This window comes from Pinus tabuliformis, chromosome 6, assembly GCF_031772625.1.
Source record: "Pinus tabuliformis cultivar Carrire ecotype Pingquan chromosome 6, CPIR1, whole genome shotgun sequence".
Lineage (NCBI taxonomy): Eukaryota > Viridiplantae > Streptophyta > Pinopsida > Pinales > Pinaceae > Pinus > Pinus tabuliformis.
In genome coordinates, this window is record NC_142292.1 from 1,735,306,099 (window position 1) to 1,735,328,530 (window position 22,432).

At 39.5% G+C, this 22,432-nt stretch overlaps 1 protein-coding gene across 1 annotated transcript in view; it reads right to left on the minus strand.

The window, feature by feature from the left end:
* Positions 1–4,375: 4,375 nt before the first annotated feature.
* LOC149265825 (putative protein S-acyltransferase 22) overlaps positions 4,376–22,432 on the minus strand; it is a 63,576-nt gene continuing 45,519 nt past the window's right edge. Inside the window, exons 4-9 of the mRNA XM_089429786.1 lie at positions 7,862–7,930; positions 7,644–7,715; positions 7,026–7,154; positions 6,798–6,878; positions 6,520–6,702; positions 4,376–6,429 (exon numbers count right to left, since the gene is read on the minus strand). Of these exons, the coding sequence (XP_089285912.1) occupies positions 5,431–6,429; positions 6,520–6,702; positions 6,798–6,878; positions 7,026–7,154; positions 7,644–7,715; positions 7,862–7,930 (1,533 nt within the window). The 3' untranslated portion in view covers positions 4,376–5,430. The remainder of the gene's footprint in view (positions 6,430–6,519; positions 6,703–6,797; positions 6,879–7,025; positions 7,155–7,643; positions 7,716–7,861; positions 7,931–22,432) is intronic.

Below are 22,432 nucleotides of genomic sequence, written 5' to 3' on the forward strand. Positions count from 1 at the left end.
ATCATAACATAATGCAAATTAACTTTTATTAAATGTCATATTGAATGACTAGAAAAAGCAGTTGTCTATAACGCGACTTTTTGAAAGCCTTTCCGGTGGGTTTTTCCGGTCGAAATCCGGCAGGAATTTATTGGAATCGCAAGTTTGATAGCTAGTTTCTGCACAATGAAAGCGTCCCAGGGGTTTTCGAGGGTGCTGAATCCAAATATGCAGTTAAAAAACCATTTTAACTGCAACAAATCAAGATTTAACCTCAATTTCTTCCGCCGGATTCCGTCACCGGAATCTCCAAAAAGTCCCATTATAAACAACTCCCTAGAAAAATGGGTTATACATAAGATGTGTTGTGTTCTCATTCACTGAATTAGTGGAAGAATTCAAACCTCCCAAGCTTGATTTCAAAAATGTTACAAAGCTATAAATTAGTGACCACTGGTATAAAAACATTGTTGAAAAACGGTAAGAGTCATTTATTAATTATGTTTATGTTGATGCTTTTGTGAGGAGCTAACAAGGATTTGTGCACATTTTAAAATGCCTCTGTGTCACCTCCCAAGTTCTTATTAGATGTAAAAGTCCTAATCATGGAGATGAGACCCTAAGGGGAACTATAGATAGGCCACCACTATCACCTTAGTCATTCTACTTCTCTCTCTTTATGACTATGGGGTTCCTAATCAAAGATCTTCCTTAGGTTGACTAAGCTCAAAATGTAGCAATGTGTGGTGGACGTTGGGAAAAGCTTAGTGAGGTTATTAATTTATTATTATTCAATTTAAGACATATGATTATGTTTTTGGTTTCAGCACTTGAACTAGAATTTAAATTAGCCTTTGAATATTATTCAATGCGACAAGACTAGGTGAAGCAACTGAATCCAAGATAATGCAATGAAACACAAAACCCTTGCTTGTAAACAACAATTGATCACCGTGAACTTTGTTTGTGAGATAAAAACACAAAAATTTCCAAATTTAAGAAAATTTATGAACACTTATTAAAGCTATCACAAGTGCTAAATTAGGCTATCTCTATCAAACACACCATAAGAATTTTACCAAGTGAATTAGATTTGTCAAATAACAAGCACACATCAATGTCAGACATATTGAAATGATTTTCTCACAAGACAAATTCCATATCCAAATTAACATATTAGATGCTTTCAAAATGATCAAATTAGAGCAAACTAAGGCCCAAGGGTTAAATGTCTATGTTTTTTTAAGACTAGCTCAAGGCTAATCTTATATGAATAATGTTTCAAAAAAAATCCAGATTTATAACCAATTCTTAATAATGTTAATTCTTAAAAATATATGCTTGTCTTCAAAATATAAAAACACCACTAAACTCGTGCAAAGGGAGCAAAAAAAATCTAAACCTTTAGCGCCTAATACTCACATTTATAACTTCAAATCTATACACATGATATTATAAAATGTCCAATCTAAATTTAAAACTAAAATTCAAAGTCTTACTAAGTGATATTTTGCTAACTCAAAGTCTTATTGAGTGATATTTTGCTAACAAATGGATTTGAAAAACAAAAAAAAATGGTTATTTGCCTTAAAATTAAATAAAATGTGTTTAAATCAGTTTCTCGTGATTTTTATTCAATAAAATAAATCAAATTCAAACAATTAGTCAATATCCCAATAAGGATTTGCAACCAAACACACTTCAAGGGTTTCACAAGCAAGAAATCTAGGGGTTTTGAAAAACAATATTCCAGCACTTTGTTTGTCGAAGGAGAGTTAATCTTATGGTGGGAATTTGGAGCGGTATGGTTTTATTGCAGTTTAATTTTTATGATATAGTTATAAAATAAGATTTTAGATTGCAAAAATAAACAAAAGAGGAAGTATTTGGATTCTGAGATTTATAAGAAAAAAGTTGATTTTTTGGCAAGAAGGGCCAAGATGCACCTTGAGGAGGTAATTTTTTGAAGAAATTAACAAAAAATTACTCCATGGAAGGACCAGTGCACCACTTCTTGCTAGATGAAAATATGAGTAGATAAATATGAGTAGATGTTGTTCACAATGGATAAAAAAGCAAATACTTGTACACTATAAGTAAACAAACCAGAAATAACTTACATCTCCAATGTAGTGTCACCACTCTTCAAGAAATAACTTACATCTCCAATGTAGTGTCACCACTCTTCTCTAGCACTCAAGTAACCTTTGACAAGTCCAAACTTGTAATAAAAACCTAACTAGTGTGCTCCAAGAATCATATACCATATTTCTTAAATGATTGACCATCCATCATTGTAACACTTTAAACACTAAATCACCTAACACAAGGGCACGGGAAACACAAGACACGCAAATACAAGAGTCCAACATGGGACATAAGGACCTCCTAAACATGACACATAGGACACATTTATATATATATATATATAGCAGTTGTCTATAACGCGACTTTTTGAAAGTTTTTTCGGCGGGTTTTTCCGGTCGAAATCCGGCAGGAATTTATTGGAATAGCAAGTTTGATAGCTAGTTTCTGCACAATGAAAGCGTCCCAGGGGTTTTCAAGGGTGCTGAATCCAAATATGCAGTTAAAAAACCATTTTAGCTGCAACAAATCAAGATTTAACCTCAATTTCTTCCGCCGGATTCCGTCACCGGAATCTCCAAAAAGTCGCATTATAGACAACTCCTATATATATATTACACAAATTCGCATGGTGATACAAATTCGATCATACATTTACATTGTAAGATTATGCACACAATCATGATTCGTCAATGACAAGTTTACAACTAGCACTTACTACTATATCAATGACGAATACAATAAATTGACATTGGACAAACACAAGAAAATAGTAAGAACAACAAGGAAGAATGCCTATAGCTCAACATCAGACTTAGCATCAGTACCACAACTGCTCTCTTGTACCACAACTGCTCTCTTTTGCATCCTCCTCTGTATCCAATGTAATATATGCATCAACAATGTAATATATGCCTCAACTACTCTCTTTGGCATCCTCCTCTGTATCCAATGTAATATATGCATCAACTGCTCTCTTTTGCATCCTCCTTTGTATCCAATATAATACATGCATCTGGTGGTGTGGAATATGAACCCGAGTATCACCATCATACAAAACTCTTATCTCCTTTGCCGGTCACTCCCACAACACCCAAACAGCAAATTGCGATTCTCTCTGGGCACAAATGGGACACCTTCCTAACACGAATCCCTAACTTCGGAGACTCGCCAGCAGCAAATCGGACACATGTCCACAGAGAATCGTGTCCAACACACTGGATTCGCGACATGTAGGGGCAGAGACCAATCACAAGAAACAAATGCGAAAAAATTGTGTTCCAAGACTTCTCACCAATTTGCAAACGAGGAGACTCTTCTTAATTTACACGATTAAAAAAATAATCTAACCACTTCTACAATATATCGCATTAGATCTCAACAAACTCTACAATAAATCGCATGAAATCTCAACAAACTCCTAAATCTATGTCTGAAAAACCTGATATCCTCTAACAAACAAAGGAGAAACTAATCAACAATAATAGAATATGGCGAACCAATGCCACATGTGTAGTACAAGTGAATAGATGTCTCTACAAAGTGGACACCCTCCTATAAAGGTGTCCAATAGAGTGCTCATATATTCGATAATAATATTTTTGTGACAGATTTTAAGATCACCATAATTGTGACAATTTTTACCTGAATTTCTATTATGATCGCATTTGGGAAAATCCCGTGCCCATACTACATCTAGAAGCTAACCGCCCTCAAAATATATGCCAAAATCTCCTCCAGTGGATGTCCTCGTCAAAAGCGAAATATACATTATCAAAATACAATATCCTCATCAAAATTGAAATATAGATTATCAAAATACAATAGATTCCTCCGTCTAGGGAGGTCACAATCATCAAAACAATAAAAATCCTCATCAAAAGTGTGAATCCAATAAAAAAAAATATCATCCTCCAAGCCCGTGTAAGCAAAGTGCTGGTAGGTTGCAAAATTGAAGTTTTTGGAAACTGCACACCATAAATGGCAATGATACCACCAACTCAATACTTATGCCTTTTGTGGGTATTAGATGGTAAAGAATACTTGCAAGGAGTGAGCTGCATATCATTCATGATCCAAAAAGTTTTATTCATTCCTCATGCTGACCTCATTACAATAAGGTATTCGGTGGTAATGGATACTTGAAAGGAGTTATAACCGCAATACCTTTCATGGTGCAGGGAGTTTTTTTATTCCCTCTTATTAACATCGTTACAATTGGGCATAAGACTTTCCCAATGTCACTACTGTTAAAACATTCAAAAACTTATGTGTAGATTCCTCCAACCAAAAACATTATTGACCTGATGTATCAGATGAAATAATATTTCATAACATTAACAGAGAAAAAGAACTTACAAAACTATTAGTACCACATCATGTTTTAATGATAACTGCATGTCTTCTTATCTTTGTACACCACCAGCCTTACCTCTTACCAAAACAGACAAAACTATGCATTGTACAACTCTGAAATTTTTTCCGAGATGATGACTATTGTACAATGCTGATTTTCGTTACTAAGCTTTATCCCAAAAGCCTAGATAGATTTAAAAGTATATCCATAAAACTCGCTTTACAATTTTTCAACTCAGTTACAACTGAACTCACAAATTTGAAAACGCATAACCTATTTGAACTCGCAGTATTTGAAAACTTATCAAGCTGACAACCATAATACATGCTTGGCAACAGCTGCCAAATTTTTATAGAAACAACTTGATCATGTTTTGCTGTGTCCAAGAAAATGAAGGGATTAAGCTTGTAAAGAGGCCTAAAATAGACTAACACTCAAAATTTTGCATAGCTTGTGTGTTGATGATGCCTGATATAGGATCTAAAAGGTAAACAGTTGCAGCGTACAGAGGTTAGTAGTAGCAGAAACATTTATGCTTTCCTAACATATTGTTAGTTGATGAAAATTTTGTATGAATTTGATGAAAGAAATTTGGCTGCATTTTTTTTCCTTAGCCGGGTAGAGATGTCAAAATATATTTTAAGTGGGCATCATAGAAGCAATAGAACACTGGCCCAAACGATCCACATACTATAGCATATAGCCCATCATAAATTTTTTTAAAATGTGAGATAGAGACTAGGACCAATTACTCTCTGAATTCATGCCATGGCACCCTATCGGAATTTTACAAAATGGCTTCAACTTGACTCTGGTGGCACTTAATCAAAACCAGAAAATGCTGAAGTAGGCCAATGATAATTTTTGTTTTCTGCATCTCTGATTGTTCTCCAGCGAGACAAAATGAGGATTGTAGTCTTTATGAGACAGTATTAGCCAAAACCCAAAACCACAGCCTCTGCCCTAGCATAATTATCCAGGCCAGACTCTCTTGCACATGGAAACAATCTTTAGACCCTTTCTGGGGAATCATACTGTGAAGGGCAAAATTTAATTTCATTGGTTGAATGGGATTCCTCTGCAAGCTTTCTCATCACACCCTTCCCATTACTAGCCTGCATCCTCAGTCCTGCTGACTGACCTGCCGATTTTATTTTGTTTGGTCTGTAAGGCAATACGCTCATCTGATTCGGCAGTAGCTCCACAGCTGGGCTTTTTTCAGTGTAAGCAGGATTAAAAAGCATCTTATTCCAGTTTGGTTTAGAGTGGCTTACAGAAGCCTGGTCACTATCATCCGGACTCTCTCCTCCAGATGCTTCATATCCATCGCTTGTAGACCTGTGGAGATGAACCCCTTTTGTAAAGGATAATGGAGCAGCCAAAAGGTTTGATAGATCCTTGCTTGATGTTGATTCCCTGAAAGGTTGAATATCAGGAGAAGTTAAACTACTTTCAGGTGATGAAATAATCTGCCCGCCAGTAGATATTGCTAGATTAGAACAAAAGGCATTCCTAGCCTCAAATTGTAAAGGAGCCAGACTAGCAGAACTCTCGGCAATTGGATGGGTACGATCCACACTTTCATAATTGACACTGCAGCCTGCTTCTGTCACAGGTTTCATAGGAAGCCTAGTTGGCCTAGAAGACCTTGCTTGAGGAAAATGTTTGGGCGGCGACGGTTGCCTACCCCTTTTGTAATTCCGCTTCTTGTACTGAGATCGAGGAATAATGTCTGTGCTTATATCTCTACTACTACTCTCCAAACTGCTGTCCGTATCTATCCTTAATGCACTATCTTGCCTAGATATAGGCAGCAGAACTTTTGACTTTTGCCTTGCTTGGGCAGCTGCCTTTGACACCTCTTCAGCATTCAAACGAGCCAGGGTCCAGGGGCTTATCTTCACTGATCCACTGTTCCTTTGTCTTGCTCTTTCACCTTGCTTCCTTTTTGCATTCCTACTCCCCGCCTCAAGAGAAGACACTGCTCCTTCTGGTGGCAACACAGAGAACTACAAAAGCATCACAAGAGCACAGTAAGTATTTCATGTAGTATAACAAAAAAGGGGGTATGGGAAGCCAGTTACAAAAGATTCCTATACCTGATCCTCAAAAAGAAGCCGTGGAGGAGTGCACCATGCACCCCGGTGTAAAGCACTGACAGAACTTGCACTGCTCATTACTGTAGCAGAGCTTACAGGGGACATCTGAGGGCTCTGTATTCCTTCCATAGCTTGCTGTTCTTGTTCCCTCATTGCTATAATGTAATCATAAGTGCTGATGCCCTGAAATTGTCAAAGCAACTATGCTAAATTTTTCTAACTTTTCTCAAATGGAGTGAATATCGACATCATTCCTGAGGAGGGCAGACATTTTCTACCTTTTTCATGAGCAGAACGTGGAAGAAGAATAGTTGCCCAAGAGGAAGTGAAGCAATCATCGCCAGTATGGTGCAAGCTGCCTGCAATAAGAAAGCAATAAGATTAATAGTTTCATTGTCATAGGCTCAAAATTCCACTTACTACAACACTCCAACCAACAGTAGCGGCATAGAGATGTCAATTTTATAGAAAGAATCAAAGAGGACTAAACTTTAAGAAATACTCACAACTACAACAATAAATGGCACCAACGAGAACCCGCTGCCCAATTTAGAGATGATCTCCACATCAAAGTGACTCCGATTTATGAAACAGGAGACCAGCACAACGATTCCTATAACCCACTGCAGAATAAGCTGCAACCCCAAGTCCAAGATGTACAAACCACGAATACCTGTCAATAATCACGCAAAGCGGAAAATACTAAATAAATGCTTACTACAAGTCAACAGAATCTACATGAATGAGAGCTTTACTCCTAAGAAACTCTGGAAGACCAGTTACAGCTGGCATATGGTTCTTTTCAATGGAACTCATATAACAAAAATTAAAACACTTGAGAGGCCTATCGGGTAATAAACTGGAAGTAAACGGGTAAGCAGAGGCTGACACAAAAACAAACCAAAAGAAAATGCACCAGGTAGTAACAACAAGAGGAAAATACACAGGGTGAACCTAAATGATAAACTCAACTAGCAGGTCTCAGCGGCAACCTTCCACATCTTTCGATTTACTGCTTGAGGAAAAGAATTATGAACAAGACAGCATGTGCATGATTTCATAATATGGCCAGACTGATCATCCTATTATACAAATTAAATGAATGATTTGAGAGAACAACTTACCAGGAAAAGAGCAGATACCATAAGTGTGAAAAATCCCTTGTAGTTCTTCTTACCAATGCAGTTATTAAGCCACTGTATGAATCAAAACATTTAGAAATAACCACTGGTATTAGGCAGAAGCACAAGATTAGATTGTTAAACAGAAATAATGCTTGTCTAACTGCCCATTGACTATTATAGAACGAGAAACAAAGGCCATTTAAATATATACTTCATACCCGACAATGATGATCAAAGCCATCAACACATTTGTCACATACTCGGCAGTGCTTGCTGTATTTGAAGACCTGCATAACCCCAAAAGTTCATTCAGATCTCTCATTGATAGTCACTCTTGCAGCAATCAGTACTATCTAATACTTGAGTAATGGAACCAAGAACAGAAACACAGATGCTGAACAAAAAATGCAATAAAGCATGCTCTCCCCTTGAGGTATTACTTAAAATATGAGAGCAAGCACATTGTTGCCACCTGCCCAATCCCTTCATTCAATGCAGACCCTACCTCGAGGATATTTACAGTCAAATCACATGGCCATGTTGTCAAGCACTTGGGAAGAACACTCCAGTGATGACAAATACCCACAGCTGTGCCTTTATTTTGATTCCTAAGATAAGATGTATACGAGAAATTTTAACACCATTCAGTCCAGTGATAACCAATACTGATAATGAAATACTGATAATGAAACCTTTATTTTGATTCCCAAGTAGTACGGTAAGATGTGTACAGAGAATTTAATATCATTCATGCATAAAGCTCTAGAGAGATCAAACTACTTCAAGATGTCATATTCAACCTAATTAGTTCACTAAAACCTCACTGTAGGAATGAATACTTCTTCTATATAGAAATGAATTGCCAAAGCTCTTACAAAATATTGCAATCCTGACAATTAAAGTTCATGATAGTATGCAAGCCCCCTCTACAACCTCTGGGGATAAACCATTAAACAGGAACCCCTTCCTTTAGTTTCCCCTCATATTTCTAATTCTTTCATCCAAGGAAAACCTTTCATTGTAAATGGTGCCATCTTTTGCGTCCATTTTAAACTGCACTATTTGGATTTGTGAGTCTCACACCTTCCTAAAAGAGCCTGTGTCCTTAAAAAATTGTGAGGCATTGCAAATAATGGGTGCCAATGTTTACTCATTCATAATTATTTCCAGCTCACCCCCTATAGTTCTTAGACTTTAAAGTCTGACAACAACCTGTGACTAAATGTGTGCCAGTGAAACCCCTCCACTGACTTGTCTATTGAAGCCCATACAGTTAACTAATTTTATGTATCTCAACCATCAATACTCTCTAACATGCTTGTATAGTGTCAGCAATTTAATGTCTATTGTTTCATTATTCTATACTGCTTGTACACTGTCAATAAGTTACTGTCTGTCATTTCTTTCCTGATTGCAATACTAGAAGTTTAGAACTCAGAATCTATCTGCCATCATATACAAGCATGAATGAAGCTACTCCAACAACATGCTTGTTCATGATACCCTTGGGTCTCAACTCACTTAATCTAGGCCTCATCATGCATATAGTTGGAATCTTGTTAATTTTGGACAACTAGGTCCAAACTCCATGTTCTGATGCTCAGATTAAGAGGCTAATATTTTTGTTGGATTCCTCTTTCTGAGAGGTGTAAAATCCATATAAAAATAGTCTTAATCCGATGAGCAGAACTTATATTTTGAATTTATTATTCTTAATAAATTATATGTGCAAGGTCAGCCAGTTTTGTAATGTAGGCTCACATGCCCAACAGATGTGTCACACACCCTCATTGATGGATATATATACAGGAAAAGTTGGAGAGAATTTGATCATAACACAACTCACATCTTCCTCTCTCATCCTAAAAAGTACGAGCTACCTGGAGGACGAATTTCAGCCACACGTGGGAAGGACGAAGAAGATTTTTCTGCTGCTAGGGTTTCGCAGAAGTTTGACCAGCGTTGACTTTGGTCAACGCTTGGTCCAAACAAGCTGAAAACTTGTGGGAGGTTCGATTTTTGAAGGCCGTACTACCTGGCACAAAAATCGAGGTCAAAGGGTTGACCGTTTTGCTGCTGCGTTGACTTTTAGCTTGCTGCCCCTGCGTTGACTTTTCAGGACAGCGTTGACTTTTGTAGAACTGACTTGGGTTGACTCATCTACTGGTTGGAGGGTTGTTGTGACACATGCTGGGCTGGCTGACCAAAGGAGACTTTGCTGGTTGAAGCATCCTGTTGACCGCCGAAACGAACACATACATTTTTCTTGTTTCTGATTTGTCTTCTATAAGATCTGCGTATATGTTCTATCTGCATTTTGCTTATCTACTTGTATGATTGTTGTGAGAAAAGTGAAATTGCTCTTAGCATAGAACATCTACAAAACTTTACATGGTATCAGAGCTAAGGTGAAGACAAACTCTATCTATAGCAATCATCATCGAAGGAAATGGATTCCTCTAAGCTTGAATTCAGGGAGAATGACAAGCTGACTGGAAGTGATGACTTCCATGCCTGGAAGATGTTATTAGATCTCAAATTAGAAGATCATGATCTCCTAGATCATGTGACAGGGAAGATTCAAGAACCTCCACCAAATGCCTCTGCTGCTGTTAAACACAAGTATAAGAAGGGAGAAATCAGAGCAAAGCTGCTGATCAGGGAACCATAAATAAGAGTCTGGTTGCCTACATATCTGAACTAGGCGCATCCAAGGAGATGTATGACAAACTGATACTTATGTTCCGAGTAAACAATGTGAACCAAGTGCTATTCCTCAAGAACAAGTTGAAGAATATGAAGAAGGGCCGAGACGAGTCTATTCAAACTTTCTTTATGAAGTTGACCGAAACCAGGAACAATCTGCTAGCTATTGGGGAGACAACTATTCTCAACTACCTTTCTCAACAATAATACCATCCCTAACTTTGATGAGCTTCTGTCTAGATGTATGCAAGAAGAAACAAGGATGAAGGAATTTGAAACTCTGGTGGTTCCAAGGACAAAGGAAGGACTAAGACTCAAAAGAAGAAGGGTAAATGTTTCCCCTGCCATAGGACTGGACACTATGCTAGAGAATGCCCCTTCCAGAAGAATTCTCCCGATAGTGACGACAACAACAACAACCGAAGGAATGGGAATCGAAGAAATGACAAATCCAAAGGAAAGAGGAAGGCTCACTTTGAAGGAAACAATCCACCTTCTAAAAGGACCAGAAATACCAGGTATGAGGAGTCTAATGTTGTTGATAAAAGAAATGAGTATATTCTAATATCTGCTCTCTCAGCTGCATCTCCGCCCGACACTATGGATGTCTGGCTAATCGATAGTGGTGCCTCAAGACACATCACCGGATTCAAGGAAGCACTTTCTGACATGGTTGAAAGGGATACTAATCTAGAAATTATCCTTGGGGATAATGCCACTTATCCTGTGAAAGGGACCGGGACTGTGACCCTCCACTTGTCTCAAGGACAAGTCCTCCATCTACAAGATGTACTCTATGTACCCAAATTAAAGAAGAACCTTGTGTCTGTATCTGCCATGGAAGACAAAGGATTCAATGTAACTTTCTCTGATGGAAAGGTACTCATGTGGAAGAAGAGCTTCAAGGAAGCTATCTCAATTGGTTTTAGGGTTGGTACACTCTACCAGGTTGGAGGGAGTCCGTTGGGAGCTATGACTTGTGATACTATCCGTCAAACCGAACTATGGCACCGAAGATTTGGACACCTTCATTACAAGGCTCTTCCCGAAGCAAGGAAGGTGGTGACAGGGATGCCTGATTTTGGAAATAATCATAAAGGTGTATGTAAGGGTTGTGCTGAAGGAAAACATACAAGGGGACCTTTCCCCTCAAGTGTCACAAAGACATCTGAGATATTGCAACTGGTCCATTCTGATCTTTCCGGTATGTTGCCTGTAACATCCCTGGGGGGATGTTCTTACTATATGACATTTACTGATGACTTCTCTCGCAAAACCTGGATATACTTCTTGAAGAAGAAGGATGAGGCTTTCATGTGGTTCCGTACCTTCAAAGCCTTGGTGGAAAATATGACCGGAAAGAAGATCAAGATTTTGAGGACTGACAATGGCACTGAATATGAGTCAAATGAGTTCAAAGACTTTTGCAGAGAAGCTGGCATTAAGAGGGAGACTACCACTGCATATACTCCTGAGCAGAATGGTGTTGCTGAACGCAAGAATAGGACTATTGTGGAAGCTGCCCGTGCCATGCTATGTGACCAGGGTCTTCCAAAGTTTCTGTGGGGAGAAGCTGCAAATACTGCTGTGTACATTCAAAACCGATGCCCTCATCCGCTTTGGACTCCAAAACTCCCGAAGAGGTTTTCTCTGGTAAGAAACCTGATGTCTCACATTTTAGAATTTTTGGATGTCCTATCTATTTTCATGTGCCGAAAGAAAAGAGAAGTAAGCTGGATGCTACTGGGAAGAAAGGAATGTTTGTGGGCTACAGTGAGACTTCTAAGGCATATAGAGTCTATGTACCTGGTCAAAGGGAAGTAGAGATAAGCCATGATGTCACTTTTGACGAAGATGCTTCCCTGAAGAAAGTAGTAGATCTTCCTAGATCTGAAGAAAACCATGAAGAAAGACCTGGAAATCTGGAAGAACCCCAGGATGAGACTATGCCTGATGTTGAAGGGCCAATGGACCCTATTGATCCTTCCCCTTCTCTAGGAAAGAGGCCATCATGGCTCAGGGACACCCTCGAAGATGCTGAGGGTCATGCTGCCCCAAGGGGAACATTCCGAGAAAGCAAGAAGCCGTGTAGATACCAAGGGTATCTAGCTGCCATGAGTACTATTATACAATCTGAACCTGGATCTTTTGAGGAAGCCATCAAGCATCAAGTCTGGAAGGATGCTATGCATGAAGAATATGAGGCTATTATGAAGAATGATGTCTGGGATGTGGTCCCGAGACCGAAGGACAAATCTGTTGTCACCGCTAAATGGCTCTACAAGATTAAACATGGATCTGATGGGAGTGCTGAAAAGTTTAAGGCAAGATTTGTTGCCCGTGGCTTCTCTCAAAAGGAAGGAATTGACTATGACGATATATTTGCACCTGTGGCTCGATATACCACCATCCGATCCATCATAGCCCTTGCTGCTACGCAAGGATGGAGTCTTCATCAGATGGATGTCAAGACCGCTTTTCTGCATGGTGCAATAAAGGAAGAGGTGTATGTAGAACAACCTCTGGGATTTGAAGTTCAAGATCGAGACACTTATGTCTGCAGGTTGAAGAAAGCCCTCTATGGGTTAAAGCAAGCACCCAGAGCTTGGTATGAGAGGATGGATAGTTACTTGATGAAGCTGGGCTTCACTCGAAGCAATGCTGATCCAAACCTTTACTTTAAGGTTGTGGAAGGAAAGCCTCTCATTCTAGTGCTGTATGTGGACGACCTCTTCCTGACAGGTGATGACCCTCTCATTCATCAATGTAAGAGGGAGCTTGCTGCTGAGTTCGAGATGAAAGACCTAGGACTGATGCACTATTTCCTAGGCCTGGAGGTCTGGCAGAGACCTGGAGAGATTTTCCTTTCTCAAGGAAAGTATATTGTGAAGCTTCTGGAAAGATTTGGGATGGTGGACTGTAAGTCCGTGTCGACACCAATGGAACTCAACTTTAAGAAGTTGAGTGGCAGCGCTGCAGGGCCTATCTTGGCCAATCCTACTGAGTATCGTCAACTCATAGGAGCTTTGATGTTCTTAGAGAACACCCGTCCGGACATATGTTTTGCAGTGAATACTTTGAGTCAACAGATGGTTGAGCCTCATCATTTTCACTGGGTTGGTGCCAAGAATCTTTTGAGATATCTTCGGGGCACGATAAACCATGGGCTGAGATACACTGCCGGGAGTGTGATACTCCGGGGATATACTGATGCCGATTGGGCTGGCAGTGTGGTGGATCGTAAGAGCACATCTGGATGCTGTTTCAATCTTGGTTCTGCTTCGATCTCATGGATGAGCAGGAAGCAGAAGTCGGTGGCTTTGAGCACCGCGGAGGCCGAATACATTGCTGCTAGTATGGCCTGTTGTGAAGCAGTTTGGTTGAGGAAGCTCTTTAGTGAGCTGTTCCAACATGTGCTAGATACCACTGTAATACTCTGTGATAATCAGAGTGGGATTCGTATGACTGAGAATCCTGTGTTCCACGACCGATCCAAGCATATTGATATCAGGTACCACTTTATCCGGGATATGGTACAGCGAGGCGCCGTAAGGCTCGATCATATAGGAACTGATGAGCAGGTCGCGGATATTCTCACTAAGCCCCTGGGGAAGGTCAAGTTCCTAACCTTCCGTGAGAGTCTTGGTGTCGTGGAAAGACCCTATGATGTGGGTCCTGTTGGACGATGAGCTCTGGGAGCTCTGGGGGGCTTTGGGGATAGCTTCTCGGAGCTATAAGCACTCATAATGCTTCTGCCCCACCCTTGTGATTATTGAGCTGGTTCGCCACTCATTTAATATGTGCCCCGTATGCATCCTACCCATTGAGTTCAGGGCTCATGGGAAGTACCTCTCATTTGGCCAATGAGGTGTGGAAAAGCTAGAGACTATTAGCAAAGACTGATGGACGCATCAGAGATTGCCGTACTCTCTATCTAGGATGGCATGGTCCAACCACTTGATCTGGGATCAAGATTTGTGAGGTCTGGGACCTCTGGACTGATTATGTCAGTCGGGGAATGATGTCTTTGTGACTGACCCACTTCTGTTCTAAAATAAAGAAGCCAGCAAAGCAAGTTTCGGCGGGATGACTCACGATGTTAATTGCACTAATAGATGGAGTTCTCCCTAGTTGAGAGGGAGTGTTAATTTTGGACAACTAGGTCCAAACTCCATGTTCTGATGCTCAGATTAAGAGGCTAATATTTTTGTTGGATTCCTCTTTCTGAGAGGTGTAAAATCCATATAAAAATAGTCTTAATCCGATGAGCAAAACTTATATTTTGAATTTATTATTCTTAATAAATTATATGTGCAAGGTCAGCCAGTTTTGTAATGTAGGCTCACATGCCCAACAGATGTGTCACACACCCTCATTGATGGATATATATACAGGAAAAGTTGGAGAGAATTTGATCATAACACAACTCACATCTTCCTCTCTCATTCTAAAAAGTACGAGCTACCTGGAGGACGAATTTTAGCCACACGTGGGAAGGACGAAGAGGATTTTTCTGCTGCTAGGGTTTCTGCTGCTAGGGTTTCGCAGAAGTTTGACCAGCGTTGACTTTGGTCAACACTTGGTCCAAACAAGCTGAAAACTTGTGGGAGGTTCGATTTTTGAAGGCCGTACTACCTGGCACAAAAATCGAGGTCAAAGGGTTGACCGTTTTGCTGCTGCGTTGACTTTTAGCTTGCTGCCCCTGCGTTGACTTTTCAGGACAGCGTTGACTTTTGTAGAACTGACTTGGGTTGACTCATCTACTGGTTGGAGGGTTGTTGTGACACATGCTGGGCTGGCTGACCAAAGGAGACTTTGCTGGTTGAAGCATCCTGTTGACCGCCGAAACGAACACATACATTTTTCTTGTTTCTGATTTGTCTTCTGTAAGATCTGCTTATATGTTCTATCTGCATTTTGCTTATCTACTTGTATGATTGTTGTGAGAAAAGTGAAATTGCTCTTAGCATAGAACATCTACAAAACTTTACAAATCTTCAATCAACCCCTTCAAACATTCGCTGCACCTATCTAGTGATGACTCGCTCAACTTGAAATATTTCAATTTAAAATATCTAATTCATTTTCTAAAAATATACATTCGCTAAGATAACGTGTTTTCGTGCATTCGCGAAGTTTAACTAAACAAAATAAAAGTGAATGCCTAGCCAAGTCCCAGCAAGCCGTGCCATAGAATATTTTCTAATAGAACTCAACCACTCGTCCTTCTACTCGATTGTTCAAATAAAGTAGGTCGGTCATTCAATCAATATTCCTCCATCCTTTAGCAAGAGCCACGAAACCAACCAATATTGAAAACATTGCTGAGTTCCTTCTCACCAAATCAAACCTGCAAAACACTACTGGGGATATTGTTTGGCTCTAAATTTGGACCTCCTCAAAATTGCTGCCTTCTCTCTGGTGATATATACCAAACAATAGTTTTAGGTTCCCAAGGTATTTCCAAGTAACTTCAGCAATATCTTATCAGCAGTTCCCTAATTTTCACAGCCAATTTCTGACCACCAGATCACTATCAATAATTTATTCTAGGTTTTCAAAGACCACCGTCAAATTGAAAATACAATTAAACATGGTTTTTGTCTGAAATAATTATAAAAATTGATGTCTATCATCTTTTCAGCTGTGGTGATATGACATTGGCATGCCAGTGACACAAGTTCAAACTCTGGAAGGTATCACATTTGTGGAATTAATATGAAGATTAGTGCTGTAACAAAATGACATCTATTTTCTGCACTTGAATCTGTAGAAATGATTTGTACACTACAATGTTAAAAGCTGTATTGTCATTTGAACTCAAGTAGGCCATTTGATTTTCAAGCCCTAATTTTAGGAGTAGTCTAACTGTTCTACTTTTTGGATCCATATACAACAATATTGATGAAAATACAACCAAATGGTTTGAAAAAGTAAAACAATTAGACAATTCCCTATTTTTATGTTTGAATCAAATTGAAACTTTGCCATTTGCTCGGCATGTCATATAAATACAAGCTAACAATCAATTTAACAAATTTTATGCAAGACTCCAAGATACACAAGTTCAAGACAAATAAAAGCACATGCAAAAAACACTTATAATGGTTCAGGAAAATTACAAGAATAACAGCAAAACAACACTGTATCCAGATTCCATCTTTTCAAGAGTTTGGAATGTATTTTGTTATTCATTCATTGGACATAATATACCATCTTATCTTAGCAGAAATTGTACTGCCAATTGTATAGCTGATTTATTTTTCTTCTTTGAAACCTGTTACCACAAAATCTAGTGGGCATAGTGCAAAGCCTCACTAGGCAATCTAGGTCTTATGGCAAGAAAGAGATTAGCCACCATTGTCACCTCAGTGGCCTCTCTCCTGTGATTCTTTGGTTGGATGTTATCCCCACAAGGGAGGCTTCCCTAGCAATACTTAGAGGTTAGATGACTAGGGTTCCAAGCCAAATGGCTCTCTAAGGAGCTAGCAGATAAATCACCTAAAAATTTCTTCAATAAAGGAGGGTTCAGGGCAATAAGAGTATAATGGTTATGGGAGAAGGTACCGACAAAAGCCCTAGAAGCCAAGAGAAGAGTTATAAATGTTCAAGTACACTTTCACCAACCCCAATAAACTAGAAACAAGCTGTTATAAGCTAGCATTTTTATGATATGCAAATTTACAGCATGCAAAAGCATACGGCAGCAAAGAAATAGCCTCTACAGTCTAAATAATGAAATCAACAAAGGATTGAAGGCCATTTAAGAGGTCAGCGAGGGATAGGTCAATTTTTAGGTTTTAATGGTTAAAGATGCATAAAACAGCAATACAAACCGTGGATATCAGCCCTAAATTTGGGCGGGGACATGCAATAAATGTTAGTATTTGCTTTCAAATATTAATAGATGTAATTTACACCTAAAACACAATAACATATAGGAACAAAAATGTTATTAAATGCAAAGTTAAACCAAACCATAACCCCAGTAAACAAGAAATAAAGAGGAGAGATTTTAAGGGTGATCCCACAAATAGACTAGTGCTTCTATTCAATTGGGCAATGGAGTCAAAGAGGGCAAGGTCAATGATCGAAGGACTTGGATGACTTGAATGGAGAGAGTGGAAGACTAAATAGTTTCTCTTTAGAAACCCTAGCAAATTCTTTTAGAAGGAAATTTAAGGTTAAAGGATGCATGCAAGAAGTTCCTTTGATGAATTCTTGAATGACAAATTTTGCATAACATATAGAAACAAAATTTCATGAAATATTTTGCACCTTTTAATATGGCACAATAGAAACCCTACTTTCATAAAATGGCATATAAAATAGAAGAAAAATGACAATAAATTTACACCATTCAATCAAGAATCACTTCATCAATCCAAAGATAGTCTTCATGCAAAAACACCCTTCCCAAGATGATTCGCTCCATCAATTATCCATTGCATCCAAGAGAAAATGAGAAGACAAATAGTGCACATTTACTCAAGTGAAGAGAGAGTGTCTGATGATGAATAAGTGAAAATGACTTCCCTTCTTTTTTAGGAGGGCAACCAAGTCATTTTTCACTAATTTACAACAAAAATCCCTAAATGTTTGCATAAAGCATTCAAAGCCGACCTCAAAATAACTTTACAAAATGACAAAACGTAAGAAATATGTCATAAATCCCCCACTCGTGTAGGAGGAAAGGCTCTCCAACATGATGTCATCCTTTAGAAATGGGCATCTCCATCAAGCAAGTGACAAAATGGGTCCAAGAGTGCTCCTCACTCCAAAGGACATCATCCAAATGCATTGGTACATCTCCTCCACCAAGACGTCATCATCAAGAAGGTTCACGTCACCCTCCTAGGGCATGCATGGGTGACATATTAGTCCTAGGATCAAGCATTGGCATCAAAATAGGGGGTACTTGCCCTTCCAAACCATCTCAAGTGGTCTCCATCATTATCTGGGCTCTAAAACAAGGGAAGGTCCATCAAATAAGTTCACGGCCAACCTAGGGATGTCTTGGCTCCATATGGGCACATCATCAATGAAACCAATGCCTTGGCTTCTTGGCTTCTTGGCTTCTTGGCTTATCATTTCAGCATTTGGAGGTCTAGCAAATGGGCGTACAACCATGTGGGGTCTCCTTAAAGCCCAAGGCTCATCTCAAGAGGGGCAACATTGGGGATGCAATGTCATATGTGCACTCAAAGCTGGGCTAGACATCCTCTTCACTATGTTGGAGAGATGTTAAACCATCACTTAAGGGATCTTTGTTGCATGTGCCATGAACCACCTAAAACATATTCTCAAGATCAAGTGATATCCACATCATTAGGGATAAAATGTTGAGTATGATGGTAGTTTGTTGCCGTTGATGTCAAGTTCAGTGATTTATGTCAATTTCAAGGGAAGCTTGTTAAGTATCCATTGTCATTGATGTCATTGTTGTATACATGAAGTTGTCTTCGATTCATGAATGTTGGAAGTCTAGCTTGTTTGTTGAGTGTTGGATGTGGAGCCTAGCTAGTCTATCTTTGCAAACATTTTGCCTCCAGATACCTTATTGAAAAGAGCATGAAAAGTGTTTGGTTTGATAGCCCTCTCAAAGAACTTTCCAATGGTATATAGCACTCCCCTGGAATGAAGATAAACCTGAGTTTGAAGTGATGGAATCCAGAAAGACTTGGTCCAGGTTCCGATGGGTAATGGTTCCATGAGACAATGGATAGCCATCCATCCAAGCATCGAGCAATGCATGTGAACTAGGTGGATGTTTGTCTATCTGGATTCATCCGAGCATCCAGACCTATCCGAGATGCACCAAGGCTTCCGAGCATCTAGGCCTCTGAGAGTGCAAGAGGAAAAAGCTTACTAAAATAGTGAGATCCCGGATTTCCTGACACCAAACAACTAGTGGACACAAGTGTGACATTGTAACACACATGGAGCTAGGTGGCAATGATAGAGTAGTTGACGTCACTCATATTTATGCCATGTCACCCTAAGGTGAGCACTTGTAGCAGGTGGATTTCGCTCCTTTGGGTGGTCAAAGTGACACATGGCATTACAAATGACATCCAAGTGTCACCATGTGGCAATGACATGTCATTAATGATGACATGGCACTCTGACAAGTGGATTCAACATTTTTGGGTAGCCAATTGGCCCTTTTTTGAGTGACACATGGCAATGACCTCGCAGTGATTTGGCATGACCTGTGGCAGAGAGATGACATGGTAGATGATGTGGACCTATGGCAAACCTCGAGATTTGCACCAGGAAGATATTTTGTAAGACCTCACAATGTTAAAGAATTTCGTCGTCTTCAACAGTTTTGGAGTCCGAAAGAAAACGTGATCTAGGCATCCAAATGTCTGAGAGTGCAAGCAACAAGCACTTAAGCTTAGACCTAGATCCACATTTGGCTAAGTACAGAAGATTGGGTCAAGGTTCGTCATTTGGTCAGAGTTCTAAGCCCCCAAGTTATCCAAGATGTTCTCAGTTATATGGGCATCCGACAATTGATGTGTGCAAATAGTTTGACAAATGAAGAAATGCCTAGATGTCAAATCTACCGGATACCACTCTTGGCACAATTTTTGAGATATCTGAGCATCTGAGGATCGAAGCATGCAGCAATTGTTGGATAGTTAGAATGGGCAGATGTTGAATCCCCAAATCCGAGACTCGGCGCAAACCTCAATGAAAGGTGGACCCCACGAAAAGGTTTAAAAGTGTTATACAAACATCTGACCATCCAACCATTTGGTGACGTAGTTTTGTTGCCCAGATTTATCTAGATGCGAGGACATTTGGGCCTGGACTAGATTTGAGAGCATGCTACTAAGTGTAGGCTCAAGAAGGACCGGACGCCAGATTGTTCGAAATTTCATTATTACGGGAGATGACCAAATTGCATAAGTCCAAGACTTAGCATATATTGAGCCAAGCTTCAAGTTTTGGCCCTCGATCACATGGCTTGGAGGTGTTTAAAGCTCAAGGGACACTGCTGAAAAATTTGGCGTCTCAGGCGCCAAATTTAATAGAACAGGGTCGGAAATTTGGTGTTTCTAGGATGCCAAAAATGGTAAAACGCCTAAATTGCTAAACGAAGGATCGAATGAAATTATGGTTGATGTTAGGGGATATAAATGTTGAATGTAATTCGACATGAGTAGTGAAGTGTCTTGTGTTCTCATGATGAGAAGGCGAAAACACTGTTGAAGACAAATAGTATTGTGGCAATTCGTGAGAGGGAGCGATGCTGCAAAACACTTATATGAGTTGAGTTTTTGATTAGGCAGAAAAAGAGAGAGAGAGGGGTGTGCACAACAAGAGTACTTGGCAAAGGTTGAAATTGCTAAACATCAGAAATCTAAAGCAGATATGAGACAGTGTGAAGAGGAGAATTGAGCAAAGGTTGAACGTACAGATTGCCTGAGATCTAAAGTTGTTGTGCACAAGAAAATTGTTGGTTTGGAGTGTTGAAGGTTTATTTGTTGAAAAAGAGTCTAGTCCATGTGAAAAATTATTGGTTTGGAGTGTTGAAGGTTTATTTGTTGAAAAAGAGTCTAGTCCATGTGAAAAATTATAAGGGAGTTGTTGTGGTCTAAAGTAAATCCATTTGAATCAAAGAATCAAAGCAAGTAGATGCTTGTGGATCAAGGGATTAGAGTCTCCAGCAGGTCAGTGCCTGCAAATAGTGGGATTGGTGCTTCCAACAAGTGGGTGCTTGCAAAGAATAGGGGGTTGGTGCCTCTTGTACATTGGTGCCTACATAACTTGATGTAAATTGAAGTTGGTTCTTGCATTTACATTAAAAATTAAAAGAAGATTTGTGATTTTGTACCGTATGGTTTCAACGCAATCATCCTGTGTCTAATTCTTTATGTGATTGATGCACTATTGTATTATTGAATAAGTTTGACTAGCTAAATAGTTGTTAAAATTTATATATTGATTCATCCCCCTCTCAGTGTTATTCTAGTTTTCGACACAAAAACCATTAAAGTATCATTCACCATATTCAATGCTAGGGGCACAAGAATAATTCACACAAACCTTGCCTTCAAATGTCCTTTTAGGTCGATTTGTGGGCAAACTTACCATACTTATGATGCGGATGATTACGCAATTAGCCCTATTAGGTGCTTCTATCCACTAAGGGGACAGGCATTTCATAGGAAAACCCATCAATCCATAAATGCATGTGATAACTATGGTCATGCAATGTGAAAGACTTCAAGGAAGAGAGACATAGCCATGGTACCAACTAAAGGAGGTCCAACACCTAGAGTATAATGAGGATAAGAGTGAGCAATCATGGATGCATGAGTTAACCCTTTCCTCTATCTACGTCATGTCCAACACCTTAACTATAATGAGGATAAAAGTGAGCAATTGTGGATGCGTGAGTTACCCCTTTCCTTGGCATACTTTTTCCACCCCTTTGGTGTGCCTTTTAATTTAATGATTTATCTTTCTTTCTTGCATAGCTCAAGTAACTCAACTTGCTTTATGCCTTTCCAACGCCCCCTAAAGATGTAGCAATTTATCACTCATCGAGGTTGGGCCATTCATAGGTTCATTAGTTAGATAGAGCATGGAATGCTTAGGAACTGGGTAATGGCTAATGAGGGGGATAAAGCTCATGTTAGGATTTTGCCCATGTGCTGACATATGCCCCAACCATCTTTTGCATTTTTCATTTTCTTTCATTTGTGGCTTCATATGCTTTTATCTTTCTTTCAATTGCATCAACCTCTTAGGGCAAATTTTCAAGCCCTGATTCATAAATGAGGATTGTTACAGATCCATTTGGGCACATCACTCCCATTATCCAAATCAGTGTTTTAGGGCTCATCAAACCCTAATTTCAGTTGCTACATGCCCTAAAAAAGTCACCCTTTTGAATGCCTCCTTCCCAAACAATTTCATGACATGAAGACATCTAGAAATGACCTCTAAGGGAACCAGCGCAATTAGGCCCATGTAAGGGTGCGCTGCAGAGCAGTTGAGTCCATGCCAGGGTGCTCTGCAAAGCACTTAGGCCTCCTTTCACCTGCGCTAGGCGAGATTGAGCGAAA